At 39.2% G+C, this 26,893-nt stretch overlaps 1 protein-coding gene across 1 annotated transcript; it reads left to right on the top strand.

The window, feature by feature from the left end:
- The first annotated feature begins 23,984 nt into the window (after nucleotides 1-23,984).
- On the top strand, nucleotides 23,985-26,498 carry LOC130714592 (uncharacterized). Its single transcript, XM_057564500.1, has 6 exons — nucleotides 23,985-24,134; nucleotides 24,316-24,510; nucleotides 24,795-24,956; nucleotides 25,100-25,153; nucleotides 25,234-25,383; nucleotides 26,066-26,498. Exons 1-6 carry the CDS (start codon nucleotides 24,054-24,056, stop codon nucleotides 26,447-26,449), a joined length of 1,026 nt encoding a protein of 341 aa, XP_057420483.1. The 5' UTR covers nucleotides 23,985-24,053; the 3' UTR covers nucleotides 26,450-26,498.
- The last annotated feature ends 395 nt before the right edge of the window (nucleotides 26,499-26,893 follow it).

The raw sequence follows: 26,893 nt of genomic DNA, 5'->3' as shown, positions 1-26,893 counted from the left end.
TCCCGATCGCCACTTGAGGACCAGGTCGCCGACCTGCATATCTCGGACGCGAACCCTGCTGTTGAACTTTGCCGCCACGCGCTGCTTCATCGCTATTTCCCGAATGTGCGCCTCGTCGCGCGTTTCCGACAAAAGGTCCAGCTCCATCGCCATGTTGGCCTGATTTTCCCCTTCAAAACCTGGTTGAGTCCGCCATGTAAAGTTGTCAATCTCCACCGGCAACATGGCATCTACCCCATAGGTCATTCTAAAGGGGGTTTCCCTTGTAGTAGATTGCTCGGTGGTGTTGTACGACCACAGCACCGCCGGAAGTTCATCCAACCAAGCTCCCTTAGCCTCCGCAAGCCGTCGTCTTAGTCCTCGCAGAATTACCCTGTTTGCAGATTCCACCTGCCCGTTCGTCTGCGGATGCTCAACAGAGGCGAACCTCATCTGTATGCCCATTTCCCTGCAGAACTCCCTTGTTTGGCTGCTTGAAAACTGGGTCCCGTTGTCAGATACGATCGCCCTTGGGATCCCGAACCTGCAAACAATACGCTTCCAGTAGAAATTGACTATCTTTGCAGAAGTAATCTTGGCCAGGGGTTCAGCCTCAATCCACTTAGTGAAGTAGTCCACCGCCACTAATATAAACTTCATTTGTGCCCTGGCGGTCGGAAAAGGTCCGACTAAGTCCACACCCCACATGGCTAAAGGCCACGGGGCGCTCATCGTTACCAACTCTTTTGGCGGTGCCTTAGACAAATCCGCGAACACTTGACATTTCTTGCACTGCTTCACGAAGTCCATACAATCTTTCCTGAGGGTGGGCCAGTAAAAACCCGCCCTCAACACCTTGCAAGCCAAAGACCTTCCCCCGATGTGGCTCGCGCACACTCCTTCATGTACCTCAGACATTATCGCTTCGTACTTCTCTGGCGGTACGCATTTCAACAATGGCGTTGAGAAACCACGGCGATACAAGTGTCCATCAATGAGAGTATAGTGACTCGCCTCCCGCCGTTGTTCCTTCGTGCATTGCTCCACTTCTGCCGGGTCCCCCGCCAAGATAGATATTATGGGACCCATCCATGTTCCCCCTCTGTTCACGCAGGCCATGAGCTCGCCTTCGATGCTTGGGTACGCCAGCGTTTCCTGAATCACACTTTTGTTATTGCCGGGCTTCCGCGTGCTCGCCAATTTGGCCAGCGCGTCCGCCCGCTGATTTTCTGCCCGAGGAACGTACTCCACCACGACCTCTTGAAAAAGTGTCATCAAATACCGTACCCGCTCAAGGTACTTGATCAGATTAGGAACTTTGACCTGGAAAGTTCCCTTCACTTGATTCTCCACCAATTGTGAGTCCGTTCTTATCAACAAACTCCTGATCTTCACTTCCCGCGCCAACTTCAATCCGGCGATGAGAGCTTCATATTCTGCTTGGTTGTTCGTTGCTTTGAACTCGAATTTCAGGGATTGCTCCAACACTAGTTCCCCCGGCCCTTCTAACGTTACTCCCGCGCCGCTGCCACTACTATTGGAGGATCCATCCACGAAGAGAGTCCACTGAGTGTCCACTCTTTCAAACCGATCTGGAGTCAACTCGACCACAAAGTCAGCTAGTGACTGCGCACCAACTGCGCCCCGCTTATCATATTGCAAACTATACTCTGACAATTCAACCGACCAGGCGACCAATCTACCTGATAAATCCGGTTTTTGTAATACTTGTCTCAAGGGCAAATCCGTCCGCACCTTCACGGGAAAACTCTGAAAATAAGGTCTCAACCGCCGGGCGGTGACGAGGACCGCCAGCGCCGCCTTCTCAATTTTCTGATATCTGACCTCCGCGCCCTGGAGTGTGTGACTAACAAAATAAACAATTCGATGCTCGCCATCTATCTCCTGCAACATCACAGAACTCAGAGCACTATCGCTCACAGCAAAATACAAATGCAGCGGGTGTCCCTGTATTGGTTTCGACAAGATTGGCGGTGACGATAGTAGTTCCTTGAGGCGAACAAAAGCTTCCTCACACTCCGCCGTCCACTCAAATGCGACATTCTTGCGAAGACACTTGAAAAAAGGGAAAGATCTGTCACCAGACTTGGGAAGAAACCGAGACAAAGCTGCTATTCGCCCCGTCAAACGTTGGACCTCTTTCACATTAGAAGGGCTTTTCATCTGCTGAATCGCCTTGCATTTTTCTGGGTTTATCTCGATTCCTCTGGATGTGATCATGAATCCCAAAAACTTGCCCCCCTGAACACCAAAAGAGCATTTCTCCGGGTTGAGGCGCATATTGTGCTTCCTTATTTCGCCAAATGCTTCCTCCAGATCTTGATGATGGTCTAAACCACGTACTGATTTAACAATCATGTCATCAACGTAAACCTCCATGTTTCTTCCCACCTGCCCAGAAAAAACCCTATCCATCAATCTTTGGTAGGTCGCCCCAGCGTTCTTTAGTCCAAACGGCATGGTGCGATAGCAATAATTGACTCTGGCGGTCATAAAAGCCGTTTTGTCCTCGTCTGCCGGGTGCATGCGGATTTGATGATAGCCAGAATAAGCATCATTCAAGCTAAGCAGTTCGTTGCCCGAGGCACCATCAACAAGGCTATCGATGCTGGGAAGGGGATACGAATCTTTTGGACATGCTTTGTTTAAGTCTTTGTAATCTACACACATTCGCCATTTCCCGTTCGCTTTCTTCACCATTACGACGTTCGCCAACCACGTCGGATACTTCACTTCCCTGATGAACTCTGCCGCCAGCAACTTGTCGACTTCCTGTTGCACCGCCTTCCCTTTGTCGCCACCCAGGCGCCTCCTGAGTTGTGAAACTGGCTTGAGACTTGGATTCAATGCTAACCGATGGCATATGAAGTTCGGATCAATTCCAGGCATGTCTTTGCAGCTCCAAGCAAACAAGTCTAAGTTCTCCCCAAGCAGTTTTGTCAGGCGCGTCTCCTGCTCTTCCGTCAGTCTGGTCCCAATCTTCAAAGTGCGATCGCCCAACTTTAGCGCCTTCGTTTCCTCAATTGGCGTGGGCCTATTTACTCGCCCCTCGCCCCGGGGATCAAGATTTTCATCCGAAGCTTCGATTTCATAACATCTAGATACTTCACTTCCCTGATGAACTCTGCCGCCAGCAACTTGTCGACTGTAAGATCAAGTTTTGATCTAGTAGTACAACTCTATGTTTTGATGATTACAAGTTAACCTTTTGATATGAACAATTGTGGTACTCTAACGTGTTTTTCTGAGTGTGCTATTTGCAGGTTCTGACCTCAACTCAATCTCACACAAATCAGAAGCACTGTGTATAAAGAGTGACCCAAGCAACGCTTTCGCATTCACCATGTTCAGTATGAACAGTGGAAAAGCTTCAGAAGTTCTGAAGCTATACAAACTCTGATGTGGACTCAGTCGCTAGAAGCTCTGAAGATCCAGAAGTTCTGATAACCAAGAAACACTGAAGGTTCAGATGTTCTGATGGTGTAGAAGACTCTGAAGATCCAGAAGCTGAATAGTGGAAACTCTGAAGTCCAGAAGCAAGAAACTCTGAAGGCCATGTTCTTCCCTCTGAGTTCAGAATCAGAAGATACAATGGTCAGAGGATCTGTGCTTTCCCTCTGACTCTGATCAACCGGCTTCACAAGTTCCAATACGAAGCATTCCTCTGATCAGAAGTCTCCTAGGTTTAAAGGTCGCGTCGCTATCCAAGTACAAAAGCAACTGTACCTTCCTGACGACCTACCTAACGTTCTCAGCCACAGCAGAAGCTGGATTTTCCAGAACTGCCCTCCAACGGTAGCATTTCCCATGCATCGCTCAACCCTAATCCTTGGAGTATATAAAGAGGCTGAAGACTGAAAGAAACGGCTAGAAGCTAGAAGCATTCACATACACAAGACATATTCAAAATCTTCTAAGTTTTCTTTCATCTGAAATTCATTGAGTTTACTATTAGCTTTTTAGAAGCAAATCTCTTGTAAACGATTCTTTGATAAACAGTTTGTTTAGTTCCTTTAGGAGATCAAGGCTGATCGGATCCTAGAGAAGACTAAGAGAGTGAATCTTAGTGTGAGCTAAGTCAGTGTAATTGTTAGTCACTTGTAGGTTTCAAGTGCAGTTGTAACTCTTACCTGATTAGTGGATTGCCTTCATTCTAAGAAGGAAGAAATCACCTTAACGGGTGGACTGGAGTAGCTTGAGTGATTTATCAAGTGAACCAGGATAAAATCCTTGTGTGCTTTTCTATCTCTTATCTTTTGCACTTAAGTTCTCGAAAGATTTGTCAAAATCTTTAAGGTGGAAGTTTTATACTGAAAACGTTATTCAAACCCCCCCTTTCTACCGTTTTTCATACCTTCAATTGGTATCAGAGCGCAAGTTCTGATTACCACACCTAACAGTGTTCAGTGATCCGGGCCGGTGTGTAAAACAATGGCTGCCACCACCAGTGAAACTCAAAGAGATGGTTACAATGCAAAGCCTCCTATGTTCGACGGTCAAAGGTTCGAATATTGGAAAGATAGACTGGAAAGTTTCTTTCTGGGTTTCGATGCAAATCTCTGGGATATTATTGTGGATGGCTACGAGCGTCCAGTTGATGCAGATGACAAGAAGATCCCAAGGTCAGAGATGACTGCAGATCAAAAGAAGCTGTACTCACAACATCACAAAGCAAGAGCAATTCTTCTAAGTGCTATTTCCTATGAAGAGTACCAGAAGATTACAGATCGTGAGTTTGCAAAAGGCATTTTCGAATCTCTGAAGATGTCTCATGAAGGAAACAAGAAAGTCAAAGAATCAAAGGCATTGTCTTTGATCCAAAAGTATGAATCCTTCATCATGGAGCCAAATGAGTCCATTGAAGAAATGTTGTCCAGATTTCAGTTGCTTGTAGCTGGCATACGACCTCTCAACAAGAGCTACACAACAAAAGATCATGTCATAAGGGTCATCAGGTGTCTTCCTGAAAGTTGGATGCCTTTGGTGACTTCAATAGAGCTCACGAGAGACGTTGAGAATATGAGTTTAGAAGAACTCATCAGCATTTTGAAATGCCATGAGCTGAAGCGCTCAGAGATGCAAGATCTGAGGAAAAAGTCCATAGCCTTGAAATCCAAATCTGAAAAGGCTAAGGTTGAGAAGTCAAAGGCTCTTCAAGCTGAAGAAGAGGAATCTGAAGAAGCATCAGAAGATTCTGATGAAGATGAGCTGACTCTGATCTCCAAGAGACTCAACCGCATCTGGAAGCACAGGCAGAGCAAGTTCAAAGGCTCTGGAAAGGCAAAAGGAAAGTATGAGTCCTCAGGCCAGAAGAAGTCTTCAATCAAGGAAGTCACATGTTTTGAGTGCAAAGAATCTGGGCACTACAAAAGTGATTGTCCAAAGTTGAAGAAAGACAAGAAGCCAAAGAAGCACTTCAAGACGAAGAAGAGTCTGATGGTGACATTTGATGAATCAGAGTCAGAGGATGTTGACTCTGATGGTGAAGTCCAAGGACTCATGGCAATTGTCAAAGACAAGGAAGCAGAGTCAAAGGAAGCTGTTGACTCTGACTCAGAATCAGAAGGAGATCCTAACTCAGACGATGAAAACGAGGTATTCGCTTCTTTCTCTACCTCTGAACTGAAACATGCATTGTCTGATATCATGGATAAGTATAACTCCTTATTGTCTAAGCATAAGAAGCTGAAAAAGAACTTATCTGCTGTTTCCAAAACTCCTTCCGAACATGAGAAAATTATTTCTGATTTGAAAAATGATAATCATGCTTTGATCAATTCTAACTCTGTGCTTAAGAACCAGATTGCTAAGTTAGAAGAAATTGTTGCCTGTGATGCTTCTGATTGTAGAAATGAATCTAAGTATGAAAAGTTTTTTCAAAGATTCCTAGCTAAAAGCGTGGATAGAAGCTTAATGGCTTCAATGATCTATGGCGTAAGCAGAAATGGAATGCATGGCATTGGCTATTCTAAACCAATTAGAAATGAGCCCTCTGTATCTAAAGCTAAATCCTTGTATGAATGCTTTGTTCCCTCTGGTACCATATTGCCTGATCCTTTACCTGCTGAAGTTGCTAAACACCCTCTTAAAAAGGGATCTTTCTCTATGACTAAATATCATGCAAATATTCCTTTAAAATATCATGTTGAGACACCCAAGGTGATCAGAACCTCTGGGGTAACTAACAAGAGAGGACCCAGAAAGTGGGTACCTAAGGACAAGATTATCTATGTTGCAGATATCCTTGATAGCTCCACTGAAACACCAATCATGGTATCTGGACAGTGGATGCTCGCGTCACATGACGGGAGAAAGGCGTATGTTCCGAGAGCTGAAACTTAAGCCTGGAGGCGAAGTTGGCTTTGGAGGAAATGAAAAGGGTAAAATTGTTGGTACTGGTACTATTTGTGTAGATAGTAGTCCATGCATTGATAATGTGTTATTGGTAGACGGCTTAACACATAACTTATTGTCTATAAGTCAATTAGCTGACAAGGGTTATGATGTTATATTCAATCAAAAGTCCTGCCGGGCTGTAAGTCAGATCGATGGCTCTGTTCTGTTTAACAGCAAGAGGAAGAACAACATTTATAAGATCAGATTATATGAGTTGGAGGCTCAGAATGTGAAGTGCCTTCTGTCTGTTAATGAAGAGCAGTGGGTATGGCATAGACGGTTAGGGCATGCCAGTATGAGAAAGATTTCTCAGCTGAGCAAGCTAAACCTTGTCAGGGGCTTACCCAATCTGAAGTTCGCTTCAGACGCTCTTTGTGAAGCATGTCAGAAAGGCAAATTCACAAAAGTCCCTTTCAAGGCAAAGAATGTTGTCTCAACCTCAAGGCCGTTGGAACTTCTGCATATCGACCTTTTTGGACCAGTGAAAACTGAGTCTATAGGTGGCAAGAGATATGGGATGGTTATCGTTGATGACTATAGCCGCTGGACATGGGTAAAGTTTCTAACCCGCAAGGATGAGTCTCATGCTGTGTTCTCTACCTTCATTGCTCAAGTGCAAAACGAGAAGGCTTGTAGGATTGTGCGTGTCAGAAGTGACCATGGTGGAGAGTTTGAGAGTCTGTTTGATTCCTATGGAATTGCTCATGATTTCTCTTGTCCCAGAACTCCTCAACAAAATGGTGTTGTTGAGAGGAAGAACAGAACTCTTCAGGAGATGGCTAGAACCATGCTCCAAGAAACTGGCATGGCTAAGCACTTTTGGGCAGAGGCAGTAAATACAGCATGTTACATTCAGAACAGAATCTCTGCGAGACCAATTCTGAATAAGACTCCTTATGAATTGTGGAAGAACATAAAACCCAACATTTCTTATTTTCATCATTTTGGCTGTGTTTGTTATGTTCTCAATACGAAGGATAGATTGCATAAATTTGATGCTAAGTCTTCTAAGTGTCTATTACTCGGTTACTCTGAGAGATCTAAAGGTTTTAGATTTTATAATACTGATGCTAAGACTATTGAAGAATCTATTCATGTTAGATTTGACGATAAGCTTGACTCTGACCAGTCAAAGCTAGTTGAAAAGTTTGCAGATTTAAGCATTAATGTTTCTGACAAAGGCAAAGCTCCAGAGGAAGATGAGCCAGAGGAAGATGAACCAGAGGAAGAAGCTGGTCCCTCTAACTCACAAACTCTGAAGAAGAGCAGAATCACTGCAGCTCACCCTAAGGAATTGATTCTGGGCAACAAAGACGAACCAGTCAGAACCAGATCTGCCTTCAGACCTTCTGAAGAGACCTTGCTCAGTCTGAAAGGATTGGTGTCCTTAATTGAACCCAAGTCCATAGATGAAGCTCTTCAGGACAAGGATTGGATTCTGGCCATGGAAGAAGAACTGAATCAATTTTCCAAGAACGATGTTTGGAGCTTAGTGAAGAAGCCTGAGAGTGTCCATGTTATTGGAACGAAGTGGGTATTCAGAAACAAGCTGAATGAGAAAGGAGATGTAGTCAGAAACAAGGCAAGGCTAGTTGCTCAAGGCTACAGCCAGCAGGAAGGAATAGACTACACTGAAACATTTGCTCCAGTAGCAAGACTGGAGGCAATCAGACTGTTGATCTCTTTCTCAGTAAATCACAACATAGTTCTACATCAGATGGACGTAAAGAGTGCCTTCCTAAATGGTTATATCTCAGAGGAAGTCTATGTTCATCAACCCCCAGGTTTTGAAGATGAGAAGAAACCAGACCATGTGTTCAAATTGAAGAAATCACTCTACGGTCTGAAGCAAGCTCCCAGAGCATGGTATGAGAGACTTAGCTCATTCCTTCTGGAGAATGAGTTTGTAAGGGGTAAAGTAGATACAACTCTTTTTTGCAAGACTTATAAAGATGATATCTTAATTGTGCAAATCTATGTTGATGATATTATATTTGGTTAGTCTAATCAATCTCTATGCAAAGAATTTTCTGAGATGATGCAGGCTGAATTTGAGATGAGTATGATGGGAGAATTAAAGTACTTTCTGGGAATACAAGTTGATCAAACACCAGAAGGAACATATATCCATCAGAGCAAGTACACTAAAGAACTTCTGAAGAAGTTCAATATGCTGGAATCTACAGTGGCCAAGACTCCAATGCATCCTACATGCATTCTGGAGAAAGAAGATAAAAGTGGTAAAGTATGTCAGAAGCTCTATCGTGGCATGATAGGTTCACTTCTATACTTAACTGCATCTAGGCCAGACATATTATTTAGTGTTCACTTATGTGCTCGTTTCCAATCAGATCCAAGGGAAACCCACTTAACTGCTGTTAAGAGGATCCTAAGGTATCTGAAAGGCACCACTAACCTTGGCTTGATGTATAAGAAAACATCAGAGTATAAGCTTTCAGGTTATTGTGATGCTGATTATGCTGGAGATAGAACAGAGAGAAAAAGTACTTCTGGAAATTGTCAATTTCTGGGAAGCAATCTAGTCTCATGGGCAAGCAAGAGGCAATCAACCATTGCACTACCAACTGCAGAAGCAGAATATATCTCAGCAGCAATATGCAGCACTCAGATGCTCTGGATGAAACATCAGCTGGAGGATTATCAGATCCTTGAGAGCAATATCCCAATCTATTGTGATAACACTGCTGCAATCTCATTGAGTAAGAATCCTATCTTGCATTCAAGGGCAAAGCACATTGAGGTAAAGTATCACTTTATTAGAGATTATGTACAGAAGGGCGTACTTCTTCTGAAGTTTGTTGATACTGACCATCAATGGGCAGATATCTTTACAAAGCCCTTAGCAGAGGATAGATTTAATTTTATTCTGAAAAATCTAAACATGGACTTTTGTCCAGAGTGAAGATGGATCAGAACCTCTGACTATGATACTTCTTGATCAGAAGATGTCTAGTCCAGAAGGTAACTCAATCAGAGTGTGTGTGCCCACTGGTACTGACTCTGAAGCTGAGACAACAACGCGTGTGTCAGTTTTTCTGATGCATAGTTCCTTGTGCCCGTGTGACAGTCTGTTATGATTGCGTGTAGATGTGCTTCTCTCCTGTGTGTGATTGTGTATTTTACTGTTACTATCTATCTTTAATTTTCAACCGTTGATCTTAAAGTGCTTTTTGAATCAACAACGGTTATTTGATAAAACCCACTATACACACACGTTCTCTTTCACTTCCGGTTTTTGCTCTCGCTCTCTCTGCTTTTCAAAACCGCTCTTCTCGATTTCTCTCTCGATCTTTCTTCATCTTCCAACCTTCATCTTCTACCTCAAACCTTCAACCTCTTCAAAAATGGTGAGACAAACCAGAAGATCTACTGCAGATGCACCTCAGTTCCCTCACATGGTAGTTGGTCTGGCAACGGGTCAAAGGGGCCCTGAGAATCCAACTCAAGATCAAGTTCAAGCTCAAGAACAGAGTGTTCCAATTGCAGAACGGGGCTGTGCCGTTCACTGTGTATATCCTCCTGAGGAACTCCAAGTCCTGGCAGAATGGAGATTCAACCTCGACAACTTGGCTACAAATGGGTATGATCTTCGTCCTGAAGTCCAAGCTCAAGGTTGGGGAAATTACTTCAACAGACTTCGAGGACCGGTATATGATAGATTGGTCAAGGAATTCTGGAAGCACGCCGACTGCGATGATACTCAGATGGTATCTCATATTCTTGGCAGAAAGATCATTATCACGGAGAAGTCCTTCGTGAACTTGCTGGGTGCAGATACTGCTTATGGGTATCGTTTCCAACTGACGGAATCGAAGCTGAAACCCAGCACCAAGGACACAATCAACCAGGCCCTGTACATCACTTTCAAACCGGGCAAGACGAGTTACAAGGTGATGGATCTTCACCCCAAACTCAGGATCTGGCACAAGATCCTGCTCCACTGCATAAACCAGAGACCGAAGGGCAGTTCTCCAGACTACATCAACTTCAACCAGAAGGTGATGTTGTTCTTCATCCAAAATCAGAAGAAGATCTGCCTTCCCTACTTCCTGTTCTCCTACTTGAAGGAATGCATCCGGAAGTCTCACACCACTGCCTCCATCAAGTCTGCAATCAAATATATCCCTTTTGGGAGGCTGCTCTCAGACTTTCTCATTGAAAGCAACCTGGTGCAAGATCTGGTTAATGCTGGATGTGTAGAGGATCTGAGCACAATTGTCAGTGATGTCTTCACTGCAAACTCTCTGAAGAAGATGGGTTTGGTCCAGAAGAAGATTGCTCCTGCTCATGAAGACACATCTTCTGAGATCAGAGGTAGAAGGATGCCTCTGAATGACTACCCTCTGTGGACTCAGGCAGACAATCCTGACGCCATCAGATGCTATGTTGAAGACCTCAGGGCTCAAGGATTCGAAATTGACCTTAATGATTTCGTCAGCAGACTACCGCCAGCTCCAGAGTTTCCTTCTCCTCCCAAGAAGAAAGCTCAGAGGAAGATGCTACTGGACGAATCTTCTGAGGAATCCGATGTCCCTCTGGTCAAGAAGACGAAGAGAAAGCCTGATGATGGTGATGATAGTGACAATGAGGATGGTCCTCCAAAGAAGAAGAAGAAGAAGGTCAGAATCGTGGTGAAGCCTACTCGGGTGGAACCAGCTGCTGAAGTGGTCAGAAGGACTGGAGTGACTCGATCATCAGCACATTCAAGTAAGCCTGCACTTGCTTCTGATGATGATTTGAATTTATTTGATGCACTCCCTATTTCTGTCTTGCTCCAACACTCCTCAAATCCCCTCACTCCTATTCCTGAATCCCAACCAGCCGCACAAACCACCACTCCACCACATTCCCCAAGATCTTCTTTCTTTCAACCTTCCCCTACTGAAGCACCTCTCTGGAATTTGCTTCAGAATCAACCCTCTAGGTCAGAAGAACCAACCTCTCTCCTCACCATTCCGTACGACCCATTATCTTCTGAGCCAATCATCCATGAACAACCAGAGCCAAACCAAACAGAACCACAACCCAGAACGTCTGATCACTCTGTTCCCAGAGCATCAGAACGACCTGCTGCCAGAACCACGGATACAGACTCTTCAACAGCCTTTACACCTGTATCCTTCCCAACCAATGTTGCTGATTCTTCTCCCTCCAATAACTCTGAATCCATTAGAAAATTCATGGAGGTTAGAAAAGAAAAGGTGTCTACCTTAGAGGAATATTACCTTACTTGTCCAAGCCCTAGGAGATATCCTGGCCCTAGACCTGAACGTCTAGTTGACCCAGATGAACCTATCTTGGCCAATCCTATCCAAGAGGCAGACCCTTTGGCTCAACAAGCTCACCCTGTCCCTGACCAACAAGAGCCTATTCAACCAGAACCTGAACCCGAACATTCAGTGTCTAACCAATCCTCGGTTAGATCACCCCATCCTCTAGTTGAAACTTCAGACCCTCACCTTGGAACCTCTGAACCCAATGCTCAACTGATTAACATTGGTTCTCCACAAGGTGCCTCTGAAGCTCATAGCAGCAATCACCCAGCCTCTCCTGAAACCAACCTCTCCATAATTCCCTATACTCACCTCCAACCCACATCTCTCTCTGAGTGCATCAATATTTTCTATCATGAAGCCTCTTTGAGGCTCCGCAATGTGCACGGTCAGACTGACCTCAGTGAGAATGCTGAATGTGTGGCTGATGAGTGGAACAATCTGGGCACTTGGCTAGTGGCTCAAGTTCCAATTATGATGCAGCTCCTGCATGCAGAGGGAAGTCATAGCATTGAGGTTGCAAAGCAAAGGTTTGCTCGAAGGGTGGCTCTTCATGAACAAGAACAGAGAAATAAGCTTCTTGAAGCCATTGATGAAGCCAAGAGAAAGAAGGCTCAAGCAGAAGAAGCTGCACGTCTAGCAGCAGCTCAAGCTGAACAAGCCAGACTTGAGGCAGAGCGACTTGAAGCTGAGGCTGAAGCTCTTAGATGCCAAGCACTTGCACCAGTTGTGTTTACTCCTGCTGCTTCTGCTTCCATTCCAGATCCTCAAGCTGCTCAGAATGTTCCTTCCAGTTCTACTCAGACAAGCTCATCCAGACTCGACATCATGGAACAGCGTCTTGACATTCATGAATCCATGCTGATTGAGATGAAGCACATGATGATGGAACTTCTGCGACGATCTGACAAACCTTAGTTTTAGGATCTCTTCATTTTTCTTTCTTTTTATTTAACGTTGTTTTATTTAAACTCTGTTTCTTTTTATTTACTTATTCTATTTTATTCGTTTGTGATTCTATATGCATATCTATATATATATTTGTGTCACATATGTTTGCAAAAATCTTTTTTATTCATCATATTTCTATGTTTACATCATATTTCTTTACATCATAAAATCTAGAATGGAGGATCCCTCCTCATTCTTCTGCACTCCTGGCGCTGCTCTGACCTATCTTTCTCCAGACGCTCCAGTACATGCTGGATGTTGCTGAGCCTGTCCTTTAGCTCATCCCTCTCCAGAATCTCTTCTGCAGTATTGAGCTCCTCTTCCAAACTTTCTTTTTCTTCCAGCAGCTTGAGTTCAAGCCGGCTGAGTTCTTGCACCTCCTCCACGAAGGCAAGAAATTCCTTCAGGTCTCTCTCCAACTCTGGACGCAGGTCCTCTTCCAGCAGTGTCCGTGTCAGCTCCGCGATGGTAGTTGTACCCTCTGGATGCCTGATGTTCAGGAACAAGTCCTCTTCAAAGGCCTTCTTCCTCAGCTCTTCTAGTGCTACGATGTATGATGCCATTTTTTTTCTTTACTGAAAATTGTTCGAGGTGTGAAGCTTACCCTTCTCTCCAACGCTTTATATAGGCTTCACTTTCTCTCTGAAAGTTAATGCTCCTACGGTTTCTCGAGGTTAAGTTCTTGGTAACTGACCCTTCTCTTTACTCACTTGACCGGTGGTAAACGTTCTTCTCTTGCATTAACTCTTCCATTTATTTCGCCTAACTCTGATTCTTGCATCATTTTCTTTTTCTTTAAACTTAGACCTTCTCTAAGGGGGAGTACCTTGTACTTCAAGCTAAGTTTTTCACACCCCAAGCTTTTTGCTTATGACAAAAAGGGGGAGTAAACCCAGTTTTTGATGTGTAAGATGTGTTAGTGTGATTTATTTTTCTTTTGGAGATTTTAAGAGTTCCACCTTCATGACCATAGATGTGTCACTGGGCAAATACAAGGAATACATTTCACTTCTTCTGAAGTGATTATAAGTTGACTCTGATACCCAAGACTCTGATACCTTGTCCATGACTCTGATTACTTATGCGCTCTGATTACTCGATTTTCATCTATGTCATAAGTTTTTCACTCTGAACTCTTATATTATTTAGTTGAGAATCTAGACTTTACTAACGTTTTCATCAAGTATTAGATTCAGGGGGAGCTAAGCTCAGAATCAAGCAGTGACTTGAATTCAGAATGAGCAAGATAAACTATTCACATCAGGATAAGTATTATTCTATATCTCTAAACTCTGAGTGAATTCAGTTTAATGTTTAAGAATTGTTCATCAAAAATCTTAGTTTTGTCATCATCAAAAAGGGGGAGACTGTAAGATCAAGTTTTGATCTAGTAGTACAACTCTATGTTTTGATGATTACAAGTTAACCTTTTGATATGAACAATTGTGGTACTCTAACGTGTTTTTCTGAGTGTGCTATTTGCAGGTTCTGACCTCAACTCAATCTCACACAAATCAGAAGCACTGTGTATAAAGAGTGACCCAAGCAACGCTTTCGCATTCACCATGTTCAGTATGAACAGTGGAAAAGCTTCAGAAGTTCTGAAGCTATACAAACTCTGATGTGGACTCAGTCGCTAGAAGCTCTGAAGATCCAGAAGTTCTGATAACCAAGAAACACTGAAGGTTCAGATGTTCTGATGGTGTAGAAGACTCTGAAGATCCAGAAGCTGAATAGTGGAAACTCTGAAGTCCAGAAGCAAGAAACTCTGAAGGCCATGTTCTTCCCTCTGAGTTCAGAATCAGAAGATACAATGGTCAGAGGATCTGTGCTTTCCCTCTGACTCTGATCAACCGGCTTCACAAGTTCCAATACGAAGCATTCCTCTGATCAGAAGTCTCCTGGGTTTAAAGGTCGCGTCGCTATCCAAGTACAAAAGCAAATGTACCTTCCTGACGACCTACCTAACGTTCTCAGCCACAGCAGAAGCTTGATTTTCCAGAACTGCCCTCCAACGGTAGCATTTCCCATGCATCGCTCAACCCTAATCCTTGGAGTATATAAAGAGGCTGAAGACTGAAAGAAACGGCTAGAAGCTAGAAGCATTCACATACACAAGACATATTCAAAATCTTCTAAGTTTTCTTTCATCTGAAATTCATTGAGTTTACTATTAGCTTTTTAGAAGCAAATCTCTTGTAAACGATTCTTTGATAAACAGTTTGTTTAGTTCCTTTAGGAGATCAAGGCTGATCGGATCCTAGAGAAGACTAAGAGAGTGAATCTTAGTGTGAGCTAAGTCAGTGTAATTGTTAGTCACTTGTAGGTTTCAAGTGCAGTTGTAACTCTTACCTGATTAGTGGATTGCCTTCATTCTAAGAAGGAAGAAATCACCTTAACGGGTGGACTGGAGTAGCTTGAGTGATTTATCAAGTGAACCAGGATAAAATCCTTGTGTGCTTTTCTATCTCTTATCTTTTGCACTTAAGTTCTCGAAAGATTTGTCAAAATCTTTAAGGTGGAAGTTTTATACTGAAAACGTTATTCAAACCCCCCCTTTCTACCGTTTTTCATACCTTCATCGACTTCCTGTTGCACCGCCTTCCCTTTGTCGCCACCCAGGCGCCTCCTGAGTTGTGAAACTAGCTTGAGACTTGGATTCAATGCTAACCGATGGCATATGAAGTTCGGATCAATTCCAGGCATGTCTTTGCAGCTCCAAGCAAACAAGTCTAAGTTCTCCCCAAGCAGTTTTGTCAGGCGCGTCTCCTGCTCTTCCGTCAGTCTGGTCCCAATCTTCAAAGTGCGATCGCCCAACTTTAGCGCCTTCGTTTCCTCAATTGGCGTGGGCCTATTTACTCGCCCCTCGCCCCGGGGATCAAGATTTTCATCCGAAGCTTCGATTTCATAACATCTATGACCAACCAACGCACTCTTCTTGCCGTACAAGTTAAGGCAATTATTATAACACTCCCTCGCCATCTTCTGGTCCACCTTCAGCTTTCCCACCTTTCCACTGCTTAGCGGATACTTGACCGCCAAGTGGGCTGTTGAAATTACAGCACAAAGGCGATTCAATGTATTTCGCCCAATGATGACATTGTAAGATGCCACCACCTGGAGAACCAGATACCTTACCTTCAAAACCCTGGCACACTCATCTTCCCCAAATATTGTGTCTAGATCAATGTATCCCCGCACCATTACTTGCTCCCCCGCGAAACCTACCAAGGTTCCCGCATATGGAGTCAGATCATTGTCAGTTAGTCCCAACTTGTCAAATGCATCACCATAGATAATATCAGCCGAACTACCCTGATCCAGGAGTACCCTTCTAACGTTGAAACTGTTCATCCTTAACTGTACCCCACAGACGGCGCCAAAATGTTCTTGGACCGAACATTGAAGAGAGGTATAGTACCTAGAGGTAGAGGATTGTGCTAAGAGAGAATGTGAATGAGAGAGAGAGTGCTAAATTTCATATGTCAGTTTCCCAAATGAGCCAAAAAGTCCCCTACACTTGATAACTACCTCCTATTTATAGAGCTTGGGTACTACCTATTGGGCCAATTGGGTCTCCGAGGTCAAGGCCCATCTGAAGGCCAGGGCCCCGCCTCAGGGCGGGATACATGCTGGGCGTTGCCCCTCTTGGGGCTCGCCCAGTCCACTCACAACTACATTGTATAAGAAGTCTTTGTCTATGTAAAATATCATCACGTAAATATTCTCAAGTTTTCTCCAAGCAAATTCTATCTTTGGAAGATATCAACCAAGTAGCAAAAAGTCTTCTAAAATTGTTTAAAATACCCCAATACAAAGCTTCTATTACTCCATCAATGTATTCTTTATCGTCTTCAAGTAAGCTCATCGCATACCACACGTCCTTGTAGGTGTCTCATGTGTGTGCTCTTTGAATTCCCTAACTCATAAAAACCAAATAATAATAAAATAAAACATTTTTTTAAATATTCGAGGTAAATAGAAGAAGATATAGCATCATGACATGGAGCTTATAAAAAAAATTGGCATTGATGGGAGGACTCAAACTGTGAAATAAAATTTCAATGGAGAAGAGATAGTGGGAAGGTTATTTTTTGCATTGATATTATATTTAATATTAAAACCACCACCGTCAAGTTTTAAGGGTTAATTTTAATTATTATTTAATTAATTATTCTATAAATAAAAGATTAAGAATTCATCTGCTTATCAGAAAAAGAAAAAAAAAAACGAATTCATCATCTAAAATATGGCCTATCAATTGCTTTTATGATGAAGCCAAATTGCACAACTTTTTTTTTATCAATTCCGTTCTTTTTACTTTTAATTAATTTTAAATTACGGGTATACTTTGCAATTTTTATTATCATATTTTTGAATTCTATTTGCTTAAAATTTTCAGTGCCATTTGCTTGCCCTTCATGGTGCTCTATGGATAACATTCCCTTCAACCCAAAACTTAACATCATTGAAGTTTGGCATGCAAAACACTATTTCTATAAAGACATATTTTGAAGTTTCATTTCATGGAATGCAAGACAATATCTCAGCATTAAGAATAGCATTTCCATGAAAAAAGACTAAATAGGAAGCAAATGGGTTCCAAAAAAAGACTTCCATATGCTAAAGAGTATTTAGTTTACTACAATATACTTAACAGGGCAAGAGCTAAATACCATTAAATTGAAAATCATAAATATAAGTAGAAAAGATAGAAACCCTCAGTTCTCATGTACCATCGATCATTTAGGCGTTGTAAGATCCAAATCTGAAAATTAGAGATGCTAGAACAAATAAAAAAAACATAACCCAAACCATCCAAAAGCAAAATCAACTAAATAATAATCAAATAGTTAAATGCATTAAGTGGTTATACATCAAAGATGAAGGTATGAAAAACGGTAGAAAGGGGGGGGTTTGAATAACGTTTTCAGTATAAAACTTCCACCTTAAAGATTTTGACAAATCTTTCGAGAACTTAAGTGCTAAAGATAAGAGATAGAAAAGCACACAAGGATTTTATCCTGGTTCACTTGATAAATCACTCAAGCTACTCCAGTCCACCCGTTAAGGTGATTTCTTCCTTCTTAGAATGAAGGCAATCCACTAATCAGGTAAGAGTTACAACTGCACTTGAAACCTACAAGTGACTAACAATTACACTGACTTAGCTCACACTAAGATTCACTCTCTTAGTCTTCTCTAGGATCCGATCAACCTTGATCTCCTAAAGGAACTAAACAAACTGTTTATCAAAGAATTGTTTACAAGAGATTTGCTTCTAAAAAGCTAATAGTAAACTCAATGAATTTCAGATGAAAGAAAACTTAGAAGATTTTTGAATATGTCTTGCGTATGTGAATGCTTCTTTTTTTTTGTTTCTTTGAGTCTTCAGCCTCTTTATATACTCCAAGGATTAGGGTTGAGCGATGCATGGGAAATGCTACCGTTGGAGGGCAGTTCTGGAAAATCCAGCTTCTGCTGTGGCTGAGAACGTTAGGTAGGTCGTCAGGAAGGTACAGTAGCTTTTGTACTTGGATAGCGACGCGACCTTTAAACCTAGGAGACTTCTGATCAGGGGAATGCTTCATATTGGAACTTGTGAAGCCGGTTGATCAGAGTCAGAGGGAAAGCACAGATCCTCTGACCATTGTATCTTCTGATTCTGAACTCAGAGGGAAGAACATGGCCTTCAGAGTTTCTTGCTTCTGGACTTCAGAGTTTCCACTATTCAGCTTCTAGATCTCAGAGTCTTCTTCACCATCAGAACATCTGAGCCTTCAGTGTTTCTTGGTTATCAGACTTTCTGGATCTTCAGAACTTCTAGTGACTGAGTCCACATCAGAGTTTGTATAACTTCAGAACTTCTGAAGCTTTTCCACTGTTCATACTGAACATGGTGAATGCGAAAGCGTTGCTTGGGTCACTCTTTATACACAGTGCTTCTGATTTGTGTGAGATTGAGTTGAGGTCAGAACCTGCAAATAGCACACTCAGAAAAACACGTTAGAGTACCACAATTGTTCATATCAAAAGGTTAACTTGTAATCATCAAAACATAGAGTTGTACTACTAGATCAAAACTTGATCTTACAAAAGAAAGAAGAGAATTGAAGTTCTATATAAGCTAAGAGAAGTAAAAATCCTAAACATACGAAAAATTATAACATATACCACTTTTTAATTTATATAAAATTAAAATTACATATACATTAAAACAATGATTAGAAAGACTGATATTTATGAATATACCATGAAATCCTGCAAAAAACCCTAAAATGACCCCTAAACCCTTCAAACACACAAACAAATAATACCTGTAGATATTTGAGAGGAAACTTGTAGACAAATGGAGTGACATAAGGGGCACCGGTTTCAACCTCTTCTGTCATCTTAGATCAAATTTCTAGAGCTTAGAGCTATCTCAAATCACCCGAACAAATGCATATTGAAAGTAGTGAATAAAAATAGACGAATTGGAGAATTACCTATATAATGCTCTATTTTTCTAAAGATTCCTTCTCACGGAGCAAGGATTGTCATTTCACCTTCAATAGCTTATTAGCAAATAGGTAAATCATTCTAATTACGTTCCAACTAAAATCTTAATCACTTGTATAATAGTGCAGGTTGTGGGATTCAAAATCACGAAATAGAATTCAAAGTTGGAAAAAAAAATTGAGCAATGCAAAAGAGATCAAATGATCTCAACATGCATCATATGATAAACCAATCATGGTTTAATACCTTGAGGCCATATATGTTGCTAATTAACATGTCCAGACTGTAGAACTTGAAAAATGGGTATGAAAATGATGCGTTTAAATACTGATAGAATAAGAAAATTCAGAAGAAGAAAGGATGACACACCAAAATATTCATAACACAGACAATATCGATGACATTTAGAAGTTTTTATGAGAAAGGGGTAATGGAAATTTATAGAGGTAATGAAGCTAGAATGAAACAACTCACCTCTTGAAATTATTTTCAAAAATTTGAGAATTTTTAGCAGGTGAAACGACAACTGTGAGACCCATAATTATAGGATGTGTTACTCATTATTATTATTTTTTTATAAAGGAAGACTCAAAGTTTGAGCCTTTGAAAAAATCAAAGTAAATACCTTAACACACACTGTGTGAAGTGCACTAAAACTAATTTATATAGTTGTAGAGTAAAAAGTTAGTGATGTGTGTTTTTTTTTTTTGAGTGTAATAATATTTAGTGTGCCCTATGGAATTCCATAACATATAATATTTAGTATTTAGCTAATAATAAATCTATTTAAATTAATTGCAAGGTGAATAGTAAATATAATGGATATAGGATGACATTGGTGGGAGGGGAAAGGTTAGTGGTTTTTTTTTAGTGAAATCATGTTTAATATTTAATTCATTCAATAAATGAAAACTAAGTATGTTTTCCCTATGGAATTCCATAATTAATAACATCTAAATAATAATAAGTCTATTTAAATAAATTGTAAGGATGGTTAAGATCAAAACTAATCAACGGTCATGATTGATTTCCTAGAAAATATTCTACGAAATTACATAAAAATCCATGGTAAAATATTCATTCATGAGTCATAGTATATTGCATGACTATTTTACCCTCCTTGTTGCAAAACTTTGCTTTTATATAATATATAGATATAGATAGATAGATATAGATATAGATATAGATATAGATAGATATAGATAGATAGATATAGATATAGATAGATATAGATATAGATATAGATAGATATAGATAGATAGATAGATAGATAGATATAGATAGATAGATAGATATAGATATAGATATAGATAGATATAGATAGATAGATATATATATATATATATAAGATATTTTTTTTTAGAAAATGAAAATATAATAGAATAAGAGGAATCTTGAGATCACCCTCTCTCAAGTGAGTGAAACAAAAAAGAGATACAAAGCATAAAAGAGATACATAGCATAATAAGACTAAAATAGGGCTAGAGAGACTAGGAAAATAACAACTAGAACTAAATCTAAACAGCAAAAAGAGAACAAAATACTAGACAAACGAACCACACTAGAAAGAGGAGAAAAAGACATATACTCCAAAGACTTCACATATCACCACCATAACAGCAAAACAAAGCCACGGGACTCAAGGAGACAAAACCAAACGGGTGTATAAAAAAGGGCAGGGCACACCCGGGACAGCAAGCCAAAATCACATGACAGTGTGGGCCTCCAAAACATATCAGTATAGCAGCAGCAGCATAGAGAGGAATTTTCCACAAAAGAAGAAGACCAAGTTCCTTGAAAACCAGTAGAAAATCACTTCAAACCAGAAAAATGGACATAAGACGGCCAAGACTTTCAAGTCAGAAAACCATATAGAAACTCAATCACAAAAAGCACATCCCAGCAACAAATCAGCACAATTACCTTATTCGTCAGAACAATCGTACACCCTTCCGAGGTAGACTCTCATCCTCCATGCACTCCTCCCTCTTGTCGTGACACCTAGTGGGTCTTGTATGTCTTGAGGCAGCACCATCAATTGGTTGTTCTCTGATGGTTCCACATCTCGCAGGTCAGAATCTATGGTTCAACAATTATTTCAGTTCCAGCAGCCTCTTCCAAAAACTTGGTAATGGGCTGGTCCAACTCAAGAAGCCCAAAATCAATTAGGAAATTAAATTAGGGTTCAGATTTCTTAGTAATTCTCTATTCACTCTCACCACGGCAGCTTCATAGGTATATAGGTGGTCCCCTCCGTTAAAGCAATAGTTGACTCTCCTTCCCTACCACCTATATATATATATATATATATATATATATATTTTATATATTATATTAAATATATACTTAAATAATTACTTATTTACATATATATATATATATATATTACTTTGATAAATAATTGCTGGCCTTTTCTCATAAATTTAAATGTTAGCTATTAAATATAGCATTTACTACTTGTTCAATTCAAATATAACATTCAATACTTATTCAAAGTCAGTTTTAATTATACTTATATATATGACCTTTTTTATGTCAAATAAAATTCAATAAATTAGTTTCTCCTTAATCGTTTGAATTTTTATTCCCTTTCATCCAATTCTATAATCAAAACTTAAACTTTTTAAATTATTCTTTTCCAAATTTAACTAACAAATTTTTTTTGTTTTAAAAATTAAAGCATATGTTATTTGTAATAAAATTAATTAATTTTAAGATATTTAATTTCCTTTTTTATATTTATTTATTATATATTATAATTATTTTCGTATCAAATAACTTAATTTTTTTCATTTTATACTATTGGTTTATTACACAAGATACTCAATCTAGTTATTTATTTATAGTAATTTTGTAAAAAAAAATTATGTTTCTTTAATAAAAAAAAGAGTAAAACATTTGCATGATAATCTTTAGAAGTCTCTCAATTATTTCATTCAAAGATCATAAAGTGGATATAATAGTCTAGAATTATTTTTCCCAAATTAGTTTGTAAAATTAAAGTGTCATTATATTAGTTCCTTAAATTTTGTTGAGTTAAAAAAAATATTAAAATTTTGTCACCAATGAAGTCTGCCAAATACAAAATTCTCACCAAATTATCATATTTTAATTCTCAGCAATAAATTATCATCAAATAAATAAAATTATTACTATAACATATTTTTTGTCACCAATGAAGTCTACCAAATACATATTTCTATTTTTAAAATTAGGTCCTATGTTAGCATAAAATTAATTATTCAACATTATAAGAAAAAATTAATTTACATTAATAGAATTTGTTTTATTATATCATACCTACCAAAAGTCACATTTCTCCATGCCTTAATAATTTAAGGTATATTATTATTAAGAGATGAAAGTCAATAATATAGACCATTTAACTATACGTCAACGATGATGATTATATCTAACTTAGATCAATTCTGGCCATGTATATTAAATTGAAATTTTTAATGTTATGCTCCCAAATGAATATATATATATATATATATTATATATATATATAAAAGCACAATCACATAGCTGATATGTATGTCCCAAAACGTAGCATTGCTTCACTAAAAATTATGGCATTTTTTCTCTTTCTGATTATTAGTTTGTGTGTACGATGCTATGAAGTTGATGGTGGAAGAATCCAGGTATGATAATCACAACTTTTGTTCTATGACGTCTTCAATTGACTATCAAGGCATTTTTTTAGGAATTCATTCAACAATCCGGATCACTTCTCTCTCTAGAATATTTCCTCTGCCTTCTATCCTCTCTTTCGGCCTGACCTTGAACGCCTTGGGTGGCCGCCGCTGCGCCGTGGCAACCCCCTCTGTTCCTTTCTATCTATTTAGTTCCTCTTTCCCTCTATCTTCAAATCTGGTTTTGAGATCCAACGATCTAGGTTTTGGCAGTTCTGTCCTCTGGCCTCCTCCGATCTGGTCTCCTCAGATCGCGTTTTGGTCCTCTGGTTTTCCAATACGGCGGCGGCGGTCGTCTTCTTCCGCCCTGTACTTTTCTCGGTGCGCCCTGTCTGTCGTTCGTGCTCGGTTTGTGGGTCTTTGGTCCTGGCCGTTAGCAACGCCACCAAGGGCTCTCCCGACTCCTTTTGTCGTTGCTTCTCTCTTCTGCTCCATTAGTGTCATTGATTAAGTCGTGGTTCTAGTTTTCTGTTGGGGTTTGGCTGTTTCTGTAGGGTTTTGGATTTCGATCATGGGGCTTTTGATGGTGGCTGGGTGCCTGCGATGACTGAGCTTGTGGATTGAAGCTCTCGTGGTGGCTGTTGGTGCCAGTCTGGTGTGGGTTTTTGGTTTTTGCACAACGAGACAGTGATGTATCTTGGAGTGGAGTTTCAGTTGATCTTCTTCTCTGTTGAGTGGTTTGTCAAGGGTGTTGAGGCTACGGTTCCCTTCCGGCCTCAACGTTTTGACGGTCGCTCTACGGTGGTGGTGGTCTTGTGGCTGTATTGGAGCTGCTCGTTGCCGGTTGCTGTAGTATCTCCTGGGTTTTTATCGCTTTTATGCTTTATTTTATGTTTGCTTATGTTTTCCTTGGTTTCCAGGTCTCAGCTACAGGCTTTGGTTGGGTGTTTGTTGTTGGGGATTTCAGGTTTCTTGTTGGGTTTTGTTCTGAGCTGGTGGGGAGTTTTTTGAGAGATTCTTGGGAGGTTTTGTACTGAGCTTGTAGGGATTTTTAAGAGATTCTTGGGAGGTTTTGCTGTAGTGGGAGGTTTTGATGTTGCAGCTGAGATTTTACTGGCTGTTACTAGTTTGGTCACTGTACCCTGTTGAGAGGGGATATATCTCAACTTCCTATATATATATATATATATATATATATATATGTACACACTTCATTTTTCGAAAAAAAAAGGTATGATTTTTTTTAATTTTCATTTGGTTAAAAATTTGGCGTCCAATGCAGGATGATTTTGATTGTGTTGATCTGTACAAGCAACCTGCTTTTCAACATCCTTTACTGAAAAATCACAAAATTCAGGTAAACTATCTTTTGTGCTTAAACCATTTTTAAGGTTAATTTTTTCAATCTTACATAAAAGATAATATCATTTGACATTACTTAAAAAAAGATGAAAGTTTAATCAATCCCAGTAGTTGTCATTTTTTATTCACATTTTTTCAAATTGAATCTAACATTTTTTTTTCTTATTGTAATAAAGCTTTTTCCAACTTTTACGATGAGTACCATGCAACTTGGTAGAGATAATAAAGATAAGCATTCCAGAAAAAGATGTCCAATGGGAAAAGTGCCTATTTTCAAGACCAATATCAGGGAGCAGAAGATTAATATGTCTACTTCAAAATCACAACTTGATGGGTTAAATCAATATTCTCAAAGTCGCCCTAGGCATCATGTAAGTCAGTTCAATTAAAAATATTTGGTCTTTAAACTTTTTATTTAACGAGTTACTATTATAACTTTTAAGTAGAAACATTACTTTAGTTTTGCTATTTTTCTTTAAAATTTATATTTATAGTTCTAAATTAAAAACATATTTCTTTGCAAAAACAAATAAATGGGCCAAATATCACAAATTTTAATAATGTTTATCTCATGTTTATTGAATATATTAGAGTAATTATATAAAACTTTGTAAATGTGTTCATCACTTGTCAATAATATCTTATTATTTTCTAGTTTGCTACCCTTAGCACAACCCAAAATATGATGTTTCATGGAGCAAGTGCACAAGCTGCCGTGTATAACTTATCGCTTCAAGCAAACCAATATAGCTTATCTCAAATTTGGATTCAGGGTGGTCCACCTACTGATCTTAATAGTATACAAGTTGGATGTGGTGTAAGTTAACTTTTTTCTTGTTTATACAGTTTTTATTTCTCTTTCATGACATTGTAGAAATTTGGAAAACGTTGTATTTATGATACTTTATTATATTTATTCTATGTCCAGTCTTTTTAAATATATTATTCTTGTCGTGACAGGTTCATCCTAACTTATTTGGGGACAGTCAAGTGCGTTTGATCGCCTATTGGACAGTAAGACTCTTAAATTAATGGATTGTATTTACTTCAAAAAAAAATAATGTGATTATTCTAATTTAGATAAATATATGCAGGCAGATGGCTTTAGAAAAACTGGATGTTTTAATCATCAATGCCCAGGTTTTGTGCAAGTCCATCGAGAATTTACCTTTGGAGAAATCATTGGTCCTCCCTCTATCATCGGATCGGATCATAAAAGTTTATATCCTTTCAAAGTCAAACAAGTAAGTAAATTTTAACGCATAAGAGTGCACGAAATTGATAATCTCTTCACCTTCATGAAAGTACAAGCCCTTTAAAATCTGTTACAAAAAATTATAAATTTAAGTCTACCATAACTATATATAAAATAAATTATTCCATCTAGTGCTGTAAAAACTTAATAATAAAGTTAAAATTACTCAAAAATAAGAATAAATAAACTTAATAATAAATCTTCTAATAAATTTTTCGTGAGGAAATCTTTTTTGGGGATGTTTACTGTTTGGGAAGCGCAATTTTTTGTACTTTATCTACCATGAGAACCTTTACCTCATGCTTGAATCTTTATCAAAAATACTTTCATTTTCAATTTTTTTATCTATTAAATAAATTTATTTACTTTATATTTTAAATAATTGTTTTTTTTAGAAAGATAAATGTATATTAGCAAAAGGTTTGAGAGTTTAAACTCTCAAGCAGAAATCATAAATCTTATTTTTTAAATATTTTTATAAGATATTTAGATCATGATAAAATGAGAAATAACATCTAAAATAGATTAAAAAACATATAGAAAAGCTGTTAATATTCATATTTTTAGTTCATTTATGCTTCATAAAATATTACATTTTCATTAGATATGATTAATAATTATCATTTGCAGACAAATTATTTTATCTCTTTTAAATGTTTGAATATTTGTAGGATCAATCCACAGGACATTGGTGGTTAATTGCTGGTAAGGGTTCATGGGCAGTTGGTTATTGGCCCAACCAATTACTTACTCACTTAAGTCATGGCTCATCTGTGATAAGATACGGTGGTGAAACATATGCTTCGCCCAATGTGATGAGTCCCCCAATGGGTAGTGGGAGGTTACCTCGGGAGTTATATAAAAATTCCGCTTTCATGTCAAATCTGGAGATCATAGATTCAAACTACAATGAAGTTAGAGTAAATCCTAAATATATGAAGTCAAATTGCGATACTACACCTAATTGTTATGACGTGCAGTACCATGGATATGAAGGAATTGTTTTTGCGCAAGCTTTTCTCTATGGTGGACCAGGTGGACAATGTGGTATATGATTATATCAACAACTTTATTTAATAAAATTTTGTTCATTATCGATAAAGATTCCTGAAACTTTGTATGATTAAGCTTCAATATATACTGAAATAAAAATAAGAATAGTTTTATTAACTTCTCGGGAAGTGTCCCTTTTTGTTTCCTCAGCCCACCGCAAGAGAAGAATCACACTCAATAATTATGTTGCTAAACATGTGTTATCATTTAAAACAAGATAGATGATGAAGGCGTTTGACCTTAACAGTCTCCCTATTTTTTATGATGACAATTTGAAAGAGAAAACGAGAGGAAGGACAACAAAAGAAAAACATAAAGATAGAATTAACAGGAAATTAAAGTAAGAATTATTTCCCTAAACCTTTAAAGAACTGAAGATAGAACTCCCCCTGAGTTTTTGCTTGTATGCTCCCCCTCACATCATTAACTATTTGTATCATAGACTT

This window comes from Lotus japonicus, chromosome 4, assembly GCF_012489685.1.
Source record: "Lotus japonicus ecotype B-129 chromosome 4, LjGifu_v1.2".
Classification (NCBI taxonomy): domain Eukaryota; kingdom Viridiplantae; phylum Streptophyta; class Magnoliopsida; order Fabales; family Fabaceae; genus Lotus; species Lotus japonicus.
Note: the sequence above shows the minus strand (reverse complement) of the source record. Positions and strands in the feature narration are given on the sequence as shown.

What these genes read in the sequence shown, in the direction of transcription:
- LOC130714592 (XM_057564500.1), top strand. Translation starts at nt 24,054, where the DNA reads ATGCAGGATGATTTTGATTGTGTTGATCTGTACAAGCAACCTGCTTTT. An exon ending in TGAAAAATCACAAAATTCAG is followed by an intron (nt 24,135 to 24,315) that starts GTAAACTATCTT and finishes ATTGTAATAAAG; the next exon opens with CTTTTTCCAACTTTTACGAT. An exon ending in ATCCTTTCAAAGTCAAACAA is followed by an intron (nt 25,384 to 26,065) that starts GTAAGTAAATTT and finishes GAATATTTGTAG; the next exon opens with GATCAATCCACAGGACATTG.